This window comes from Piliocolobus tephrosceles, chromosome 13, assembly GCF_002776525.5.
Source record: "Piliocolobus tephrosceles isolate RC106 chromosome 13, ASM277652v3, whole genome shotgun sequence".
NCBI lineage: Eukaryota > Metazoa > Chordata > Mammalia > Primates > Cercopithecidae > Piliocolobus > Piliocolobus tephrosceles.
The window spans coordinates 97,335,951-97,356,893 of NC_045446.1; the positions used below are offsets into that span (position 1 = coordinate 97,335,951).

General features: G+C 42.0%; 2 protein-coding genes across 4 annotated transcripts in view; both read left to right on the forward strand.

Moving 5' to 3' along the window:
• The first annotated feature begins 17,937 nt into the window (after window positions 1-17,937).
• The window catches only part of ELMOD1 (ELMO domain containing 1), a 75,479-nt gene continuing 72,473 nt past the window's right edge, over window positions 17,938-20,943 (forward strand). For 2 of the 3 annotated variants that reach the window (XM_023208020.2, XM_023208019.2), the window contains exon 1: window positions 17,938-18,250. The gene's annotated coding sequence lies outside the window, so the exon portion shown is untranslated. The remainder of the gene's footprint in view (window positions 18,251-20,943) is intronic. The other variant, XM_023208018.3, reaches the window with a different exon arrangement.
• Window positions 18,599-19,336, forward strand: LOC113220744. Its single transcript, XM_026450050.1, has 2 exons — window positions 18,599-18,842; window positions 19,197-19,336. The coding sequence occupies exons 1-2, from the start codon at window positions 18,599-18,601 to the stop codon at window positions 19,334-19,336; spliced, it is 384 nt and encodes a 127-aa protein (XP_026305835.1).

A 20,943-nucleotide genomic window follows, 5' to 3' on the forward strand; every position in this document is an offset into this window, starting at 1 on the left:
TTGTCAGATCTGGTTAGATGGTCTTAGCTGTTAGGTTGGGACCGAGATCTCATACTAGAAGCATTAATGTTGCTATTTTCTGTTGGTTATTTGTGCTTGAATTATTGTCTTTATTCATCTTCCCTGTAGGAAATTTAGTTTTCTAACCCACTTGTCCATTTTGCAAAAAATGGTTTTTGGATTATATAATCCAAAAAGCAATGTCTCGCTTAAATTAAAAGAGGGAAGATGCCAGAGGCAGCTCCCCTGCCTGTGAGCTCTCACTCCTCTCCTATTCTAAAGCATGTCTCATAAAGTCTGTGACATGTAACATCAAACATTCACACCTAATGAAGCTTCCAGGATATTAAATGTGAATAGAGATTAATTTGTTTTAGATAAATATATAAATGGAATTTCTAGAATATTCCTCTAAATCCCACAAACCATACACATTTCACCTTAGAGGTCACTGCACCAGGGCATGTTTCTCAAAGGCTGAGTCTTAGACTACTTGCATCAGCATCACTGAAGTGCTTGGTTAAGTGGTCTCCAACCCCGCTAGACATAACGAGTCAACTAAAAGCAAATATAAATTTTAATTCTCTGAACCCCAGTGGGTTACAGTGTGTGCTCCAAAATCTCTGGGGCCAGGACCCAGTAACCTGCATGTTTAACAAGCAATTTTGCTACTTTTGCAAGAGTTCAACCAATGAGGAGAAAGATTGTATTTATTTGTCAACATAGACCTCTTTAAAAATCATCCCCAGAGTGAGAAGCTGCCGGATTTCTAGTATATTTGCAATTCTCATTTCAAGGGAAGTATTTTAATTTTATAAGGTACAAAGGACTAAGAAGCAGATGATTCAAAGTTCAGATTATTAAATTATTAAAGAATAATAGATTATGTTTTATAATTTGACAAAAGTTTTAAAAAAGTTTTTTAATAAAAAATAAAAACAACTCTAATGATTGGCATCTCTTATATCCCATTTTACAAATGTAACAACTGAGACTTAAAGACAAAATTTATGAGCTGTTTAAATACAAATTTTTTATTTTATTTTTATTTTTTTGAGATGGAGTCTTGCTCTGTCGCCAGGCTGGAGTGCAGTGATGTGATCTCGGCTCACTGCAACCTCTGCCTCCCATGTTCAAGTGATTCTCCTACCTCAGCCTCCTGAGTAGCTGGGACTACAGGTGTGCGCCACCACACCCAGCTAATTTTTTTGTAATTTTTAGTAGAGATGGGGTTTCACCATATTGGCCAGGGTGGTCTTGATCTCCTGACCTCATGATCCACCTGCCTCGGCCTCCCGAAGTGCTGGGATTTAAATATAAAATATTTTAAAGAGCGATTTACATCCATGTCTGTTATCACATGAGTAAAAGAGCTAGCTTTTATTTTATTTTATTTTTTATTTTTTGAGACGGAGTCTCACTCTGTCACCCAGGCTGGAGTGCAGTGGTGCAATCTCAGTTCACTGCAACCTCAGCCTCCCAGGTTCAAGCAATTCTTCTGCCTCAGTCTCCCAAGCAGTTGTGATTACAGGTGCCGACCACCATAGCAGGCTAATTTTTGTATTTTTAGTAGAGACAGAGTTTCACCATGTTGGCCAAGCTGGTCTCTAACTCCTGGCCTCAAGTGATCCTCCCGCTTTGGCTTCCCAAAGTGCTGGGATTACTAGGTGTGAGCCACTGCGCACAGCCTAGGGCCAACTTTTATATGTTAAAACATGTACCTCTTTACATCCACCTTTTATTACAAGCACACTTACAAGCACAAAGTGCTTAACATACACTATTCCTGAATTCTTCAATAACTGTACAAGTTTTATTCTCCCAATTTTACAAATGAGCTCTGAGGCTCAGAGAGTTTAAGCAACTTTCCCAAGATGACACAGTGAGTGATGAAGCCAGGATTCTAACCCAAAGCTTTCTTCTTACCAACTGCATGCATTATTGCTGAGGGACACCACTGCAGAGAGGACGTGTCCTTTTTTATATTTTGAAGTATTCCAAGTGTAATGAGACAAAAGTATAGACATAAAAAGGTGAAAAATGTTTTGTTAAAGTGGGTGCATCTGTTACGCAAACGCATACAGGGTAGTTTACATAGTATAACTTTTAAAATCTTTAAGAATGATAGTGTATACAGAGTCTTAATTGAAAGTTTAGATGTGATAATATTTCTAAAGGACAAACAGCATTAATTGTCTTGTTTTCTTCTCTTGCCCCTGCTTTCAAAGTCAGAAGTAAGATTGAGTATCATTATTTTCTCACCTATTTAAAATATGGCTTAGGGGACCCTGTGGTCAACGGAAAGTTAACCAGATCTAGAATTCACTTTTCAATATCTCTAGGAGGCCTGTTGACATAATCAGGATGATGAATTAATAATTAATTAGCATTGATTATGGCCTTCTTCACAAAACAACACATTGCTATAGCCTGAATGTTAGAGTCTTCCACTCCTCCACAAAATTCATAAGCTTAAATTTAGTCCCCAGTGCAATAGTATTAAGAGGTGGGTCTGAACAGGCTTGGTGGCTCACGCCTATAATCCCAACACTTTGGGAGGCCAAGGCGGGTGGATCACCTGAGGTCAGAAGTTCGAGAGCAGCCTGGCCAACATGGTGAAACTCCGTCTCTACTAAAAGTACACAAATCAGCCGGGCGTGGTGGCAGGCGCCTGTAGTGCCAACTACTCGGGAGGCTGAGGCAGGAGAATCGCTTGAACCTGGGAGGAAAGGTTGCAGTAAGCCAAGATCGTGCCATTGCACTCTAGCCTGGGGGACAAGAGAGATACTTTGTCTCAAAAAAAAAAAAAAAAGGAGGTTGGTCTTTTGAAAGTGATTAAGTCACGAGGTCTCCACCCTCATGAATGGGACTAGTACCGTTATAAAGGAGAGAAAGAAGTGCGTTTGCTCCTTCTGTCCTTCTGCCATGCAAAGATATAGCAAGAAGGTGCCATCTATGAGGAACAGATCTTTACCAGATGCTGAATCTGCTTCTGCCCTGATCTAGGATTTCCCAGTCTCCAGAACTGTTTCAAATACATTTCTGTTGCTTAGACTAGGTAATTTATAAGGCATTTTGACATAATAGCAGGAATGGACTAAGAAACATATGACATTGAGAAAAGCTTTGAAAAAATTACTTGAAACAAAAAGTTTGGTGAAGTTGACTGTTTGACCTGGTAATATAGGTGGACCATGATCTCATATTAACAAATGTTTTTCATGCCTATCATTATTATTTGGGGCTTGTGAGTTTATGACTTATTTCTTACGTTATCCCTCATGTTACCTATTCCTCCATAGTTTTAGATGGTCTTTCAGGCAAATGAATATAAATAAATATCATGAGGTGAGGTGAGGTGGTTAGCAGTGACTTCATATTAATTGGTTTTAATCTAACCCAAGGAAATTGGGGTGAGGTGAGGTGAGGTGGTTAGACAAGCCATGGCAAAGAATTCAGGAAACAGAAAATTAGGGACAAATTGTTAAAGACAAAAATCTAGGACCCAAAATAAATACAAGTTCTTTTCAGTGTAGCAGGCACCTTTGACCAGGAGGTGGCAGCAGTGGAAGAAAGAACTTCTAGAAACAAACTATCTTGGGGCAAATAACAACACTGCTGAAACCACCTTTGCAAAATTATAACTGAGGAAATGATGACAGGGAAAGAAATCAGACCTAACTATCTCTATCTTGCTTCTAACCTTTAAGCTGTCTTTATTCATTCCTGGGCACAAGCCAAACTAACTTTGAGAAGGATTTCAGTTCATGGTTTGACTCCAAAACAAAATTTATAACAGCCGTTTCCCAAAAAGACCACCTTCTTGCCTGCGGACCAGTCGGCCTTTGCTGGACTAACTTAGCTACAAGATCAGAAATTGCAGTTTAGGGGTCATACAATCTCTGGTTCCAAGAGTCTGAACCTCCCCAAATTGCTCCTTGGGGTAACATCACTATTATAAAACCTAAGTTCAGTGCTTGAGACATTTTGCAGAGCCTGCACTCGATGGATCAGCTGACACCACCCAGACTGGTAATCTGTCTCAACCAGTTCTGCCACCACACCCAAGAGCAGAAGACAGCAAGAAAAACTCATTTCAACCCCCTGTGATTCTATCTCCACCTTGACCAATCAGCACTCCCCACTTCCCAAGCCCTTACCCACCAAATTATCTTTAAAAACTCTGATCCCTGAATGCTCATGGAGACTGATTTGAGTAGTAATAAAACTCTGGTCTCCAGCACAGCCGGCTCTGGTGAATTACTCTTTCTCCATTGCAATTCCCCTATCTTGATAAATCGGCTCTGCCTAGGCAGAGGGAAAGGTGAACCCATTGGATAGTTACACTGTCTCAAAAGCTCCTGAATCACCAGAGGCTTCTGGCTGATAAGGAGGCCTTTAGAAGGTGCCACTTCCCTGAAGTGATGCCAGGCTCCTCCCATTCAGCATCAAAAAGAGGAGTCCAAGTACCAAAATCAAAGGTTAGGAGTTTTAAGCAGATGTTACTAAGCCTTAGTAACAAACAATCTCTCAAAAGTCAGCCCAGTTGATACCAAAAAAAAATCAACAAGAACTAACAGAGACACTGAACCACCATAATAACAACTGAAAGATGAACTAGGATTTAAGCCACATGTCACAGAACAGATAAAAAAGCAAATCTAACTGGGAACCAAAGGTGTTGATACAATGGATAATGCCAGTGGTCTAGCAATGGAAAACTATCAGGTATTTGGAGGGTAGTCTACTTTCCTGGGCCATACGAAGGTGTCTGTGGAGTAGTTTAAATCTAATGCTATTGTTCGCAAATGTCCCCTTCCTTGCCAATTAGCTGTTTAAGTAAATAGTAATGAGGACTGAAACAGGGCTGTCAGTTAGGCCCAAGAATGTTCTTCCCAGTATCTTGAAGAGGTGGGAAAGACTTCATCACCACAAGAGGGAGAGATACTGCAGTAAGAAATTCACTTCTAATCCAATGCCTTACACTCTTGGTTGTGCTTTAAAAAAAAAAAAAAAAAAAAAAAAAAAAAATACATGGCTTGATCTCAAGACTATCTAGAACTGCCTGTAGTTCTTCTAGACAAATCTATACCAGGCATAGGGGTTGGAGCCCTAAGTACCTAGGAACAGTGAAAGTGGAGAAATGAGGTCAAACTGTACTCATGGAAGAAAAAGCTGAGAACTTTTGTTTGCATTTCTAAACAAAAACACTTAGATTTGAGAGATCTATTTGCATTTCCTGAGGGGAAATGTGCTCCAGGAGCATTAGTTCCATTAGCTGTACTTTTTGGATTTCATAAGCAGGGTTAAGACCAAAATGTATTGGGTTGTCCATCTAGGCCAGAGTCCAGGATCAAGTGAGACTCAGTCATCCTTCTTTTAAGTTATGGGAGATGGTGGTCAGCATGAGATACACAGTAGTGCCTCAGGGCAGCCCTGCTAGGTCCAGACAGTCCTCTTTTGTATCAGGATCCAAGCTCATACTCTCCTGTTCAGGTCAGATTTGGAACAAATGCTTGGCAGAGATGGTCCTGAGGTAGAGGATGATAGGCAAGCAACACCAGAGTACTCCAGTTCTGTTTCTTATACAAATGGGACAAGAAAGCCTCCAAGGAAGTCTGATATATGGAAATTCCTGAAGGATTTGGGCTTCAGACTTTGATCACCCAGAAGGCCCTAAAGCCGTGGAATACATGATGAGAACACCTTTTGCTCTCAAAACACTGAAGCGAGGACGGATCTCCAAACTGAAAGCCATAGAAGTAATAGCCTTCAAAGGACATAGAAAAGCCACAGTCCATGGAAGTGACAGGCTTCAAAGGAAGGTCCAACTCTCAGGTGTACCAGATTAGAGTTGGGCTATGCCAAACCAAATAAGAAGTACTAAAAGAGGTGTGCACATTCAAGAAGCAAGTGCCTACAGGCGAGGTTCCTATGCAGACCTGGAAACTGAAACTCCAAAACTCCAATCAGTATATCGAAGAGATATCTGCACTCCCATGTTTGTTACAGTACCGTTTACAATAGCCAAGATTTGGAAGCAACCTAAGTGTTATCAAGACATGAAGGAACAAAGAAAATGTGGTACATATACACAATGGAGTACTATGCAGCCATAAAAAAGAGTGAGATTCTGTCATTTGCAACAACATAGATGGAACTGGAGGTCATTATATTAAGTGAAATAAGTCAGGCACAGACAGACAAACATCACCTGTTCTCACTTTTTTGTGGGAGTTAAAAATTAAAACAATTGAATTCATGGAGTTAGAGAGTAGAGGGAAGGGTAGTAGGGAGCAGGTGGTTAATGGGCACAAAAAATAATTAGAAGGAATAAATAAGACCTAGTATTTGCTAGCACAACAGGGTGACTATAGTAAAAAAAAAAAAAAATTAAGTGTTCATGTTAAAATAAAAGAGCATATAATTGGATTGTTTGAAACATAAAAACATAAATGTTTGAGGTGATAGGTACCCTATTTACCATGATGTGATTACTTCTCATTGCATGCTTGTGTCAAAATATCTCATGTAACCCATAAATACATGCACTTACTATGTACCCATAAAAATTAAAAATTAAAAAAAAAATCCTCCCACCTCAGCCTCCCGAGTAGCTGGGACTATAGGTGCGCACCACCATGCCCAGCTAATCTTTTATTTTTTTTGTAGACACAGGGTCACCCTGTGTTGCCCAGGCTGGCCTCGAACTCTGCTCAAGAGATCCTCCCACCTCAGCCTTCCACAGTGCTGAGATTATAGGATGAGTTCTGGCACCCAGTTGGGCTCTTTCAACCATTTAACTTTTACGTTATTATTCACAACCATTTAACTTTGACATTATTATTCAGTTTTCCCTAATTAGGCTAGAAATTCTTTTATTTTTATTTTTTTGAGATGGAGTCCCGCTCTGTTGCCCAGGCTGGAGTGCAGTGGCATGATCTCGGCTCACTGCCACCTCCACCTCCCAAGTTCAAGCAATTCCTCTGCCTCAGCTTCCCGAGAAGCTGGGATTACAGGCGCAAGGTGCATGCCACCACACCCACCTAATTTTTGTATTTTTAGTAGAGATAGGGTTTCACCATATGGTCAGGCTGGTCTCGAACTCCTGACCTCATGATCCGCCTGCCTCAGCCTCCCAAAGTGCTGGGATTATAGGCGTGAGCCACCGCACCCAGCTAGGAACAATGGCCTTCTTTGAAGGCCATTGTTGACCTTTGTGTCCTACTGTAGCATCCAGGACCCAGTGCTGCACACAGGTGGTGCTCAATATGTATTTGTGTGCTGGTTTAAAAGCAGAGTCATAGGACAGAGCACACTGCATGGGGGTGGAAGTCCTGTCACCTTCCCACATCTCAATTGCGTCTCTGTAAAATGGGGTAGTTGGACGAAACCACTGATTTTCAAACTGTGCTCCTTTGAGCCTTATTAGGGCTTCTTAGAGATGCCTCAGTAGCCACCAAGCACAGAGGACTGGGGCACTGGTTCACCCCAACTTTATTGAGAGTGGATCTGCTTTTGTCAGTTTAACATTTTGGGGTTCACAGTAGAAAGTCATTTATAAGGGTTCAGTTGCTAAAATTGTAAAATCTTAACCCGAATTGATTATTTCAAAGGTCCCTTTGACTGTAACCTTTGATTTTGTTGTTTCGTTGACATTTAAATGATAGTTGTCTTATCCAGTATTGGTCCATCCCAATCTAAGAACTGTGCTTCACCATACCCTCACCTTCCTCTGGGGACATCTCCCACTTTTGCATGGATGTTGTTTGTGTCTAACTGCATTCCTCTTTTGTGCTCCTAATCTTAGTCATCTCAAACATGTAACCTCCTCCCTTCCCTCCAACCTTCGTGTGAACTTAATTGGTGTCCTAATTGTTGGGAGAGCCACCTGGGACACCTCCCTCCCTTCACTCAGCTTGAATCCATTCCTAGTTCTTTCCGCGTGTGCATTCTTACCTTGTGCTTTGCTTAAGCAGAGTTCTTACCATTGCATTCTTACCTTGTGCTTCTTAGTATTTCTCTTTTGCCTGGCATAGTATTTGGCTTCCCCAACCCAAACTCCAGCCCTGGCCCGTAATCACTGAAAAGGATTCCCATGAACACTAAACAAATTTTGTAGGTGATGTCTATAGACTAACAGCCTAACCAATGGAGAAGAAAAGAAGACAAAAAAAGAAAAGATAAAAGGAGATAAGGAAGGCAAGAGGAATGAAAGAAGGTGTGTGTCTCTTGGCATGAGTGATATGCACTCTTCCTCACTCCTTCTCCAAAATATATCCCAATTTCCGCTATGTGTGAAGCTGCTTATGATTAACAATCTAGTAAAGAACAAAAACAGAATAAAACTTGTACTCTCCATTCCTTCTCATCAAATAGCAGTCAACTAGTATGATTTTGCAAGATAATATCACGTGAAGTTAAAGTGTGGGCTCTTGGTTAGAATGCCTGGAATCTTGGCAGCCACCGTCATTGCTAGCTTTGTGACCTTGACCTTGTTATGCCTCAGGTTCTTCATCTGTAGGAAAAGTAGGGGTAATAATATTTTAAGGTCATTATGAGGATGAAATTAGATGATATGGGTACAGTGTTCTGAATAAGACCTGGTACAAAGGAAGGCACTAGGCACTATACATGTTGGCTGTTACTCTAAAAAAAAAAAAAAAAAAAAAGGTTTGCTTTAAGTCTCTTCCTCCATCCTTGAGTGCAACATTATGTTCCCTTGCAAATGAACTGGCCCAGTCCCGTTTGGCGTTACCATGCCTGTCACAGCCTAATAAATGTTGATGGTAAAGGATGGCAAGCTTTGGGGCACTCAATGCTGTTGCTTTGGAGAGCCTATTAAATGCTCTCTTGTGCTAGTAATGCAGTAATTTCAGTTAGTCAAAGAAAGGAACTAACCACATTGTAGTCTATTCACAACAGGCCTGTTGAGAAGATTCAGCCTGGGGCAACATATATGTTTTATTATTTTATTGCAAGACTATAATAAAATAGGAAAAAACAAATGAACTCCAATTGTTGCTTTTACTTGGCTCATCTGCTAAGTGTGTGGTTCTTAATCAGCTCTGTGCATTAGAATCACCTGGGGAAGTCTTCAATGCAACCCGCCCCCCCCAACCCCATACAGGTGTGGGCCCCATTCCCCAGGGATTCTGATTTACAAGGTCTAGGTGATGTTCTGGCATGTTTATTTGGAAAGCATTCACCCAAGGGATTCTGAGACAGAATTACTGTTCCAAGTATTTCTGGCCCTTTTCTTCCCATTCAGCAAAAACCAGCTTCAACTAGAATGTAAAGACTCTCTACAGGTTTGACAGCACTCATGTAATGAGGTGTGCTAGAAATTTTCTACCAAATTCTCCACTCACAGAAGAAAATACCTTTAGTTCATGTCCCTAATATTCCATGGAATTATGAATTATGTTTCATTAAGATTGAGCTACTAGACACCGTTCAGTGAGTTTTTCCGCCATTTTTTTTTTTTTTTTTTTTTTTTTTTTGAGATGGAGTCTTGCTCTGTCCCCCAGGCTGGAGTGCAGTGGCCGGATCTCAGCTCACTGCAAGCTCCGCCTCCCGGGTTTTACGCCATTCTCCTGCCTCAGCCTCCCGCCTCCCGAGTTGCTGGGACTACAGGCTCCCGCCACCTCGCCCGGCTAGTTTTTTGTATTTTTAGTAGAGACGAGGTTTCACCGTGTTAGCCGGTATGGTCTCGATCTCCTGACCTCGTGATCCGCCCGTCTCGGCCTCCCAAAGTGCTGGGATTACAGGCTTGAGCCACCGCGCCCGGCCCTGAGTTTTTCCTCCATTTTTATGACAATAACAACAACAACAAAAGCCTTTGTAGATAATTTTGCAACTTACTTCTCTTAACTTGAAGCTGACTCTGCACTGGGATATTGAGAGTATGAGGGCATTGCTGTTGCAATTTCTGTTTTTCTCTTGGGTGTTCATCCCCCTACTTTCTTATTTTAGGATACCTGTCTACTTTCACATATGAGAGATTCAAGTAACTCAGAACTTTGATCTAGAGATAAGAGTGAAATAGAGAACAGGAAAAATATAATTGAATTCTATTTAACTAAAGCACGCTTCTTATTTTCATAAAAGGATAGACATTATAAGTATTTAAAAAAAAGGTATATTTGTTCACCTACTGGTGCCTCCTGAGCCTCCAAACTTCTCCCTATTATCACTGGCTGCTTCTCTGCCTTTAAAAATTATTGATAATTCTACCATCTACAGTAGTTCCTTCTATACTGGCTCTAAGGAAATATCAGGTAAAGTGATCTGACAAGTAAAAAAGGGATTTTAAAAGGGGACTTTATTTCTCTGTACATTCAACATAATCTCTCATCTCCTTTATTCCTGGGACCATCAAGAACAATCAAGTCAGAGGTTTGTGGGAACCCCCTATGTCACTTTCATTGAGTTAATACGTAAAGGGCTTAGGATGGTGCCTGACACATAGTAAGTGCATGTGTGTTAGCTATTTTCATCCCTTTTTATTACCTTCAGGTAATTTTATTATTATATTTGGGCTACAACCAATTTTTAGGACCTAAACATGTGGAATCTCTCTAGATATGTGTCTTATTTATAGTAGGCACTCAAGAAATCCTATTGAAGTAAAGGAAAATGATCCTGGTGAATACATAAATAACGTTTTCGAGTTTCAGAGATGCTTCATAGAAGAAATGTCCTTTTGAGAGTAACAAAGGAAAGAACAGGTGCTCTAAGCACAGCTGTTATGTGGAATTTCAAGAGCTGAAAAGTCAAAACTTTCATGGGCACATCGCTCCAGCCTGCTCTCTATTGTGATTAACACACTTCAATACATGATGCCATGAAATGTAAAGCCACAGACTTTTATGTGACCTACATACCTGTACTGCATGAATAACAGGGCACTGTCATGATGTGTCACCGAGCTAAGAGTAGGCATGCTCCTTGGTGGAATATTTTTATAGTGCGTAGGAAATTCTGGGACATACTAAAGAAAAATAGATCATAAACACTCCTTCCAATGGGTTCCTGTCAGAAAGCTGTTCATATCTCTAGTCCACCATGTACTCCTTTGCATTGTTTATCTCCTTCCATCACTTTCTTCTACTGTCAAGCTGTGAGCTTCTTGAGGGTAGTCTTCACATTATTTATCCTCATATCTCCAGTGCTCACCAGAACCTAGCACATAGCACTCAACAAATGTTCATTTTTGAAGACAGGATGTCACAGTAATCTTCATCTTTTTCAGTTTCCATAGTAAATAAGCAGGAGAAATGTCTCCATGTATATTTTGTATATTATATTTTACAAACCAAAAATTAAGACCCATCATCTGAAACACAATCTGACAGTGAGAGAAAATATTTGAAATCTAGATGGTCTCAGAGAATTCTGAACAGATGAATGCCCTATCCATGTGCGAGTTACATTATTCATTTATTCTTCCCTTTGTCTCTCCATCTATCCAGCCATTCACTCGCCTATCTGTCCCTCATCATCCATCCATCCATCCATCCATCCATGACTTATTTAAAGGACACCACCAACTCACATTTTCAAAAATAGGGAGGAAATGTGTTGCTTTAGACTTACTAAAGTAACTGCAAAGTGGCAAGATTACCTTTCTTTGCTTTAGTACAGAATGTGTTGCTAACAGCTCATATAATATAGGATTTTATAAAAATTTGTAAAAATATTTTAAACCTTTTCTCAAAATTTAAACAAAAACCTAAATCAAATTCTTCTCTACTGCATAACTGTCAAGCAAAAGAACACATTTTATTACTTTTTAAAATATTTTTACCACAAGCTGGCAGATTCTAAAGAGGGCTGGCCACAGTGGCTCAGGTCTGTAATTCCAGCACTTTGGGAGGGCAAGGTGGGTGGGTGGATCATTTGAGGTCAGTAGTCCAAGACCAGCTTGGACAACATGGCAAAACCATCTCTACTAAAAAATACAAAATCAGCTGGGCATGGTGGTGCATGCCTGTAATCCCAGCTACTTGGGAGACCGAGGCACAAGAATCACTTGAACCCGGGAGGCAAAAGTTGCAGTGAGCCGAGATTGTGCCATTGCAATGGCAGCCTGGGTGACAAAGTGACAGAATTCTTCAGTTTTGAAATAAAAATAAACTTCTGTTTCACAGACACAAATAAGCCTTAGTGTTTATGTTTATTGTGAGACAAAAAGCCAAAAGATTAAGTCAGATCATACAATACTCATGTGGGGTATAAACGTGGATTTTTTCATTAGAAAATATTTTGGAATAAAACAACCTCACAAATTTGCCACACATACCAGAATAATAAACTTGTTAAAATGTTGTAATGCCTTATAACTATTGTTAGAATGTATTAGTTGTATCCTTTCGATAGTTTAATATGACCAAGACATCTGTTTTAAATGTAATTTTGCCTGAGATTTTGATCTCTAGTTTTTTAATTATTCTAAACTAAATGTCCAGCAGAATTCTCTTAAATAACTAGGGCCTGATTCAAAGTTTTCACTATATCCACATTGTTTGCCAAGTACTTACTGTCTACTGACAGCTTTACCATGATAAAGAATACAACACGCAAAAACAGACCATTATTTTAATGATGATTGTGTGTGAAATCAGAATTATTTAGGCTATCTGGATATTTATTCCTGAAAATAAAGAACAGATTTAAGATTTTTTATTACTGATTACTGACCCTCTTCTACACCCTTCCTTTTTTCCCCAAGTGGATAGATATTTTTTTCTCAGTGATTATATTCTCCCCTTTTTTTAGGATGGAGATTTCTGCCCCCGTTGGATTAGAAAGAAGAAGCAGGGCTATTTCTTTTCCATGCTGACCACAGCCTTCTTAGCTATATCCTCCAGGTCAATGCCATAAGAAATGGGGAGTTAGTTGGATGCTATTGACTATATTTTAAGGCTTCTGGACATTGAATCCTTCATACTTGACCACCAGAGGGGCCGTGAGTTCTAGTTCTCAGCAGTGTTTGATGATGCTATTGGCAATGAAAGCAAAATTCACTATCACACCTAAAACAATGTTGAGGGTGATTTCAAACTTAGGATCCGCAATGAGCAATTTAAATGTTTAGTACACCTGAGCTTCCCCTACACTACTGCTAATATCTAAGAAGTTGGCTGGGCTTTGATCATTAAGGGTAATAATGTCTCAGAGAGCCATATATAGCCCAGCATCACTTAGTAAGGATTCCCATCTAGTTTTAATTTTAGGTCATATCGGGTTACTTCATTTTCGATAGACACATTTTTAATTTGTTGTCCATGCCTAATATGTTTTTTGTGCGCATTCTGCATTGTCCTCAAGGTTTGTCTTCGCATCAAAATAGACAACCTATCATTCCAGAGTTTCACCGAAGTGTTTCACTTCAAGCTAAGTAGCATATACTTTCAGGAAGCAGTAAAACAGCTGGTTAAGCCTGATTTTTGTAGACCTGTAGAAGCCTAAATTTTCTCCCATTTACTAAACTTGACTGTTCTCTATGCCCTCAAAATGTAAATTACCTCCTTAAAAAAATTCAGGTAATAAGCTGCCCCCTGTGACTGTTAGCGCCTCTCCTGGAGGCTGCCGTCGGTAAAGGCCATCGCAGGATTAGTCCGTTAAAACTTCCAAGTGGGAACATCATACCCAGTGCCAGTCACAAAATATTCTAACTTTTACCCTGTTGTCTGACATCAGTTTCTTGTTCTTAGATACCCCGTAGGATCAGCCATCTTTTAGAGGTTAATTCAACTCCCTTGGACTTGTCTGAAAGGAGTGGGGCCTGAGCACTACCACTCAAAAAAGTTTTTGACCTGCATTGTCACAGGAGAATGACACCTTAAACAAAAACCAGGCACAGAGGAGTCTGACTAGGTAACTGAGATGAGAGAAGAAGGGGCCTTTTTTCTTCATTTTATTGAGATGGGTCTCACTATGTTGCCCAAGCTGGTCTCAAATTCCTGGGCTCAAATGATCTCCCACCTCAGCCTCCCAAGTAACCGGGACTATAGGAACCAGCCACCATGCCCAGCGAGACGGGTACTTCATACAGATTTAATTCTATATTGGAAACCAACCTTGAGAAAAAGCCCACATTGTGTGTGTGTGTGTGTGCACACGCTTCTGTCCAGATCTAAGTTCCTGAAAATCATAGTGTCTTATCCAGCTTTGTATCCCCAGTATCTAGTATAGGGCCTTATATATACTAAGTGCTTAATAAATGGTTATTACATGAATTACAGTTTGGATGAGTCCTTGTGCCACTGGAAACCCTCTCCAGATCACGTTTAGAGGACTGCCACAGCAGCATGTCTGAGAGTCTTAGTTTGTTCAGTTTAAAGCATTCTCTAACATGATGATTAACCCTCATGTAATCTCAGTCACAATTTTATGACTATAGATATTAATGAGCATGTTGAGTCCAGCTGCTGCTTTGGTTTTATGTCCAGAATACCATAAGCCCATAAAATCCATTCCATTGGAAAGCAGAGTGGCCTTACATTAATTTCTAAACTTTACACAATTAAGCAAAATTAGACAAGACTTCATGCTTTTTAAGTCCAGAGATTTCCTTTCTAGTTTTATTATGAGACAATACATCGAAGAATACTTTCCTCCCACAATGCTTAAGACCAGTGCTAGATTACAAATAAATAAATGGGCCATGACTTCCACCCCACCCGCAAAATGACCCAGGCTGGAAATTCCTACTTGCTTGTCCATTGTTCAGTCTACCCTTGCTAAAGGAAGACATTTCTAGGTGAAGACATTTATAGTCAAATAAATTCCAAATGATAATGTTCAGTAAGAGATCTTCTGAGCAAGGAAGTATATCCACCTGTCTGGAAAAGACTCAAATTCTGTGTCACTTGTAATGGGCCTATGTGGAGTCTAAGTCGATAACAAAGCATCTCCTAGCTCTTCCCCTTCCTCTTCAGCTCTCCTGCTGTAACTCTAGGCAGGCTGTAGAGGCACAACTTTCTCCTTTCTGGATTCTTCACTCATTACCTGTAAACGCTACATCACATGATCTCAGTTTCTTCAAATACCCTCTCTGTTGACTGCAGGTTAATCTGCTCAAGAGGTATTTTTATCCCAAAATAATGCAGGAGCCAGAAGTGGAGATATCTGTGGATTTGTGATGGAAGAGAAATTATGAAAAGAAAAACTGGGCCAAATCCTGGTGAAGCAAGTCTAGGGTTAGCAGGATAACCAATTAGAAAAGAACTATAGTCTAAGGAGGCACACAGAGTTAAGAACCTGCTTACATTCATTCATTCCTTTCACACTTTTCTTTGAGGATCTATTACATATTGGTCATCTGCTAAGTTCTGTAATACAAAGATGAATGAGACCCTCCCCTTGAATTGCTCGCATTAAACAGTGGCAAGATTGTCTCTAATTGCTATGGAATACATGTGTACAAACGCACTTTGAAGAAGTCAGTTCTAAGTGATACCAAGGCTGCCTCACACTCAGAGAGCAAAAGAATCAGAGAGAAAAGCTTGTCATTCAGACAGTAGGTAGATTCAAACAGATGATGTATGACAGAGAATAACTATTGACATAAATAGAGGCCAAAGATGGTGAAAAGGTGAGAGGTTGGGAGTGGTGTGCAAGACCCTGGAAGAGATGTTTGGGATGCAGGAGATCTGGGGATCCAGGTTGATTCTGGACATTTTAGAAATGCCATTCTTAAAGGTTAGATAAAGGATATAATTTGTTGTGGAGGTTACACTCTCTGGCCCTCCCCGACCATTTTCCATTCATCATATGGGATTGCAGCTACCTACCTTGAGTGGTTTGAGTTTAGGAAAGTTTTAGCTGAGGGAATCAACTGAAAGGAGTAAAAGTCATTGGTTCAGCAACAAACTGGCAGAGATCCATGTCCATGTCATTTGTTTGGCCTAGAGCCAATATTAATATTTTTACTGATGTTTTTTGGAAGGATGAGTCAAGACTCTATAATGTAATTTGATGAATAACACAAAAGACAAAAATTACCGGAATTACTAGATTTCTGTCCTTACTGATTATTTATAATTTAGGTGTTTATTTTCTGTCTTTTTCAACTAGACTGTAAGTTCCATGAGGGCAGGAACCTTGTCTTGTTTGTTCTTATTTTCCTAACATGTAGAATGGCACATAACAGTTGCTCAGTAAATAGTTTTACATCGCTTGAACCACAGCGATAGGCTGAGATGAGTGCTGTGATAGCAGTATGCACTGGTGCTATGACAGCAGAGCATTCACTCTGCCTTGAGGTTCAGGGTAGGCTTCAGAGAGAAGGTGACATTTGAGCTTGAAGAGTGAGTAGCACTTCACAAAACAGAATGAGAGAGAATGGTATTTCAGAAAGGGTGGAACATCATGAATAAAGCAATGCGTTATGAAAAAAATAGTATGTTTGGGAGATAATAAAAAGTTCATCTTTTGAATACTGATACTTAAGCAGTCAACAGTATGTATGGGAAGCAAATTTCCTTCCATACAGGCATACTTCATGCAATAGTTGTGAAACAAGGACCACAGGGAGATGCAAGTAAATTACTTTTAAAAGACTAGGGAGTAAATTTCTTTTGTCAGGTGGATAAATCTATCCCTAATGAATATCTCCTGAGAAGCTTTTCCCTCCAAAGGTCTAGCTTTTTCCAAGACATTTATTCGGGGAGGTATCCTTCATATCTCCCTGAAAAGAAAGAAAAGTAAATAATGGCTAATGCTTTTAACAATGATAAAAAAATCAGAAAGGTCAAGGCTTTAATGTCATTTAATGTGAAGAGGAAATAAGATAAATGTTCAGCATTGAAGGATTATCACTAACCCAACTTTTCATAAACACAGAATAGTGGAGGTGGAACCTGCAGAGACTTTATTCAGGGAACATCCACTGCGGGACAGGCAGATGCTTTGGTATCCAGGCTGCTCTGCACTGCCAGCTGCCGGAGTAATCCTCACAACAGCCCACAGAGGTAGGTATAACCACCCTTTGTTTTACAGGTGAGGAAACAGAGGCGCAGGACGGCCAGGTAACCGGCTTGGAGCGATAAATGAAACTAAAATAAGCGCCGACCTCGAAGCTCATTTGGTCCTTCCCCAACCCCATGCGGCCTCATTAAAGAGACTTGTTTGATTAGCTATGGAGAAAACATTCTTCATCAAACATGAAATGCAATCCTGAAGGCACAGGTCTCTCTCTCTCTCTCTCTCTCTCTCTCTCTCTCTCTCTCTGTGTGTGTGTGTGTGTGTGTGTGTGTGTGTGTGTGTATGTGTGTGTGTATGAAGTGGCTTCTGGGGCCCCACGAAGCAATGCTCCCCCAAATAGCCCCAGACCAGGGTGTCTATAATTCATCCTGTTATAATTAACCCCGGGGTTACGGTATTGTTTCTGAAGCCCTTGTTGAAATGCAGATATGGACCTGGCAGGATTGACACGATCTCTCAATTACACCTAATTAAAGAGCTGGCTCTTTGAGAATCTGACCCGACTGGGCCAGGAGTGGGAAAGGCGGGGGCTGCTGGTGGGGGTGAGGGGCAGGGTTCTGCAGGCCCAGGAGGGCAGATGAGGGGTGGGGATCAGGATTGGGAGAGTCACTGGGTGCTCGGTGAGATGGGGGACGTTGGAGCTGAACTAAAACAAAGTTTGACTTCTGGACATTTATCCAGGGAGAGGGAGGGGAACACACCTTTCCCGGGACCGTCTGGGAATCCCATTGACAGGTCATCTCAGGTTCACCATCTTCCCGTCGTGGGCTCCTCCGGGGAGTCCACCCGGGAGCAATTAAACTGGGCCACACCAGCCACCTCCCACAGCAGCGGGGTCCGCAGATTTCACCCTTTCCCCGCAGACTCCGGCGCTGGGGGCCGCGCTCCCTCCCCCAGCACTGCGCCCGCGCCCCCGGCTCCCGGACTGGGCATGCTCAGTAGCCTCCGCTTCGTGCTCTCAGGGAAGCCTCTGCACGCCCTCCCCAGCTGCTCTCGGTCGCCTCCCCGCCACCAGCCGCCCCGGGTGCATCCCGGCTTGCTCCGCTCCACGCGACCCAGATTCCTGCCCCGCCCCCGCCCCTTCCGCGCCCGCAGCCAGTGCTGCAGCCGCGGCCGCCCCTGTCCAGCCTCGGCGCCCGGGACCGAGCGCGTAGATCGCCGCCGCGGAGCGCGAAACCGGAGCGCCTGGGGAAGGCGGAGATGAAGACCACGCCGCCGCGCGACGGAAGCTGCTGAGCCTGCCGCCGCCAGAGTCCAGGTGACTGGAGACCCCAGAGGAGCCTAGGGACGAGGGGCGAATGCCCTTGGGGAGGAGAGAGGTGCGGCGGGGACGCGAGGCATCACGCAAGCTGCGCGGTGCCTGGGACGCAGCAGAAATGCTAAGCATCAGGGGCAGAGAGGGAACGTGAATGAAAGTGCACTCTGCCTCGGTGCAGGGACTCCGGGGTCACCCAGGACAGTGATTTCCCCTCCTATCCTGTCCTCCCAATTAACACCCGAGAGACTGCAGGTCGGCGCGAGAGGCTGTTTGCATCTCGGCCCGGGCGTAGGTCGCCTAGCGACCTAACGCCGAGGGCTCGGGGAAGGGATCCCAGGCAGAGTCAAAATGGAAGGCGGGACAAGGGCGGCCTGGCTGGGGCGAGGGGCTGGTCTGGGTCCCTGGGGACCCCTTGCCCTGTGGGCTTCGGTCTCCAGGAAGGAGAAAGGCAGCCGGGCTGCGGGGCCGCCGGACTGTGGGGTCCTCCTGGCAGAGAGACGGGAGGAGCGGTCGGCTGGGCTGTTGCGCTGCGCCTCCTCCAACTGCTGGGAAACTCCGCACTTCAGTATTAGAGCATCTCTTTCCTGGGCAGGTGGAATTGGACAGCCCAGTAGAGAGTGACAGCTGACTGCTGACGGGGCTGTTAAAAGCAGAGCAGTGGAGTGTGGTGGTGGGATGAGCTGTTGTGGGTGCTTTTTTTTTTTTTTTTTTTTTCCCCAAGAGTGGGTACGGACTGCTCTGACTCAGTGTTTCTGCTCAACCTCTAAGCGGCGAGTCCGGTAACACACCTTATGAATATTTCAGGAACGACCTCACAGGCTCACTTGCTTCAGATCAAGTTTAATGAATATGTTTCTCAGCCTTTCTGCTGTGCACAGGCAGGTGGAAGCCCCAACCAGTGCTCTGAGCATTCCACATTATTTCATCCCTTTCCCTCACCAACTAGGAAAAAGATGCGCTAACCCCCAGTGGGCCGTAGATTGGTACTATAAATTGAGTCTGTCATTTGGAGAGACCAATTTTGGGCAGGCATCCAGGCATTGTTCTGCATCTCTGCAGTGTATACGTGTTGTGCCGGTAGCCTGACAACCGTCCTTAACTGGTGGTGCCAATATGGTGGAAAGCAGGTAGTATGCGTGTATTGGGATAAATGTCTTAATTCATTAACATATTATGACAACACGTAGTTACAGCAGACTTAGTCATTCCCTCCCCCAGAAGTTTTCTCTGAGGTCAGTTTAGTTGGTATTTTGCCAAAGGCACACTCTTGTATCTATCTACATTGGGAGGTGTTTCTCTCATCTTAATCTTTTTCATAGGAAGAAGAAATAAATGCCTTCTCTCTAAGACATCGCTGTCAAGAACACTGAAAGAAGAACCCATTAATGTAGGGAACGTTGAGAACTGGAACAGGCTGTAGGGCATCTTTCCCACACTTCAGGTTATAACTTCCATTGCATCACCACCATTTACCAGTAAACCAGCACACACAGCAATCAGTACTCGAAATGGTCCTCTTTTGCAGAAAAAGCCTGCTTTTCTCCCAGCTTTGGTGAGATAGATATGTAATCTTCATAAGGACCTATAAGGAATTCCTCTGTGGAACAAAATGTTAAGCTTCCAGTGCAGGATGCTAAAAGAAGCAACGCTTTAATCTTGCCAGCCCATACATAGTGAAGCTGAAGTGCTTCAATTTACAGATGTTTTACATTTAGGAAGGCTTTTCCAACAAAGACCTACTGCAGTTACATCACAGGCTTCACCTCCGCCTGCCAGGCTGCTTCTGCAAGCCTGTTAGTGAGGATACTATGTATTGCTGTGCTTGATTAATGAAGAAAAGAAATCTCCAAATCAAAGATGTATTTATTTCTCTTTTTGCTTTCTGCTGATTTAATTGAAAATATGAAAATTTCAAAAATTAATACTTGCAGCCAGGACTTAACTGAGGCGTGATAATAACTCCATAAATGTTAGCTTTCCAAGAGATCTTAAGCAAAATTACAGTATTCTTTGTAAAATCTTCGATAAATTGCATTAGAATAAAAATTCTATGAAACTGGCAAAATAAGGGAAAATGTCATATAATAAATCAAGCAGCATTTCTTAAAGCATGTTACTGAGAGGTTCAGAAAGAAACCCAGTTGCATTAACAGATATGAAATCTGGATGATTGAGAAGTTTGCAGAGCTTGCATACAAATCTCCAGGTGCTTTAAAGGAAGTGTTCTCCGAGGCCTCTGAGAATTTTTAACAAATCACTGTTAGGGTGTCCAGATTTAGCACATACAAATGTGGGCTGCCCAGTTAAATTTGAATTTCAGATAAACAGTGAATTATTGTTTTTACCTATGTCCCATGTAATATTTGGTATGTACTTATACTACAAAATATGATTAGTTGTTTATACCAAATTCAGTTTTGACTGGGCAGCCTGTATTTTTCTTGCAACCCTAGTTACTGGAAATGTTTCATTCCTCCTTTTTGGGTCATTTATGGGTTGAAAAAATAAAGTGGAGCAGAAATCATATGCTCTTTGCAGACAATCTGGGACAAGCTCAGTTCTGGTTCAAGCTTTTGAAAATAACTCATGCTTAAAAGTGAACAGTTTCACTTCAACACATATTGGTTGGGTATCTCTGCTTGCTAGACTTAGTGGAAGGTGCCAAGGATGCAAAGATGACAAGGGGAAATGGG

Excerpts from the sequence above, each read along its gene's own strand:
- LOC113220744 (XM_026450050.1), top strand. The coding sequence starts at position 18,599 with ATGGAAGGCGGGACAAGGGCGGCCTGGCTGGGGCGAGGGGCTGGTCTG. Across the intron at positions 18,843-19,196 it reads AGCATCTCTTTCCTGGGCAG|GAAAAAGATGCGCTAACCCC; the intron begins GTGGAATTGGAC and ends CTCACCAACTAG.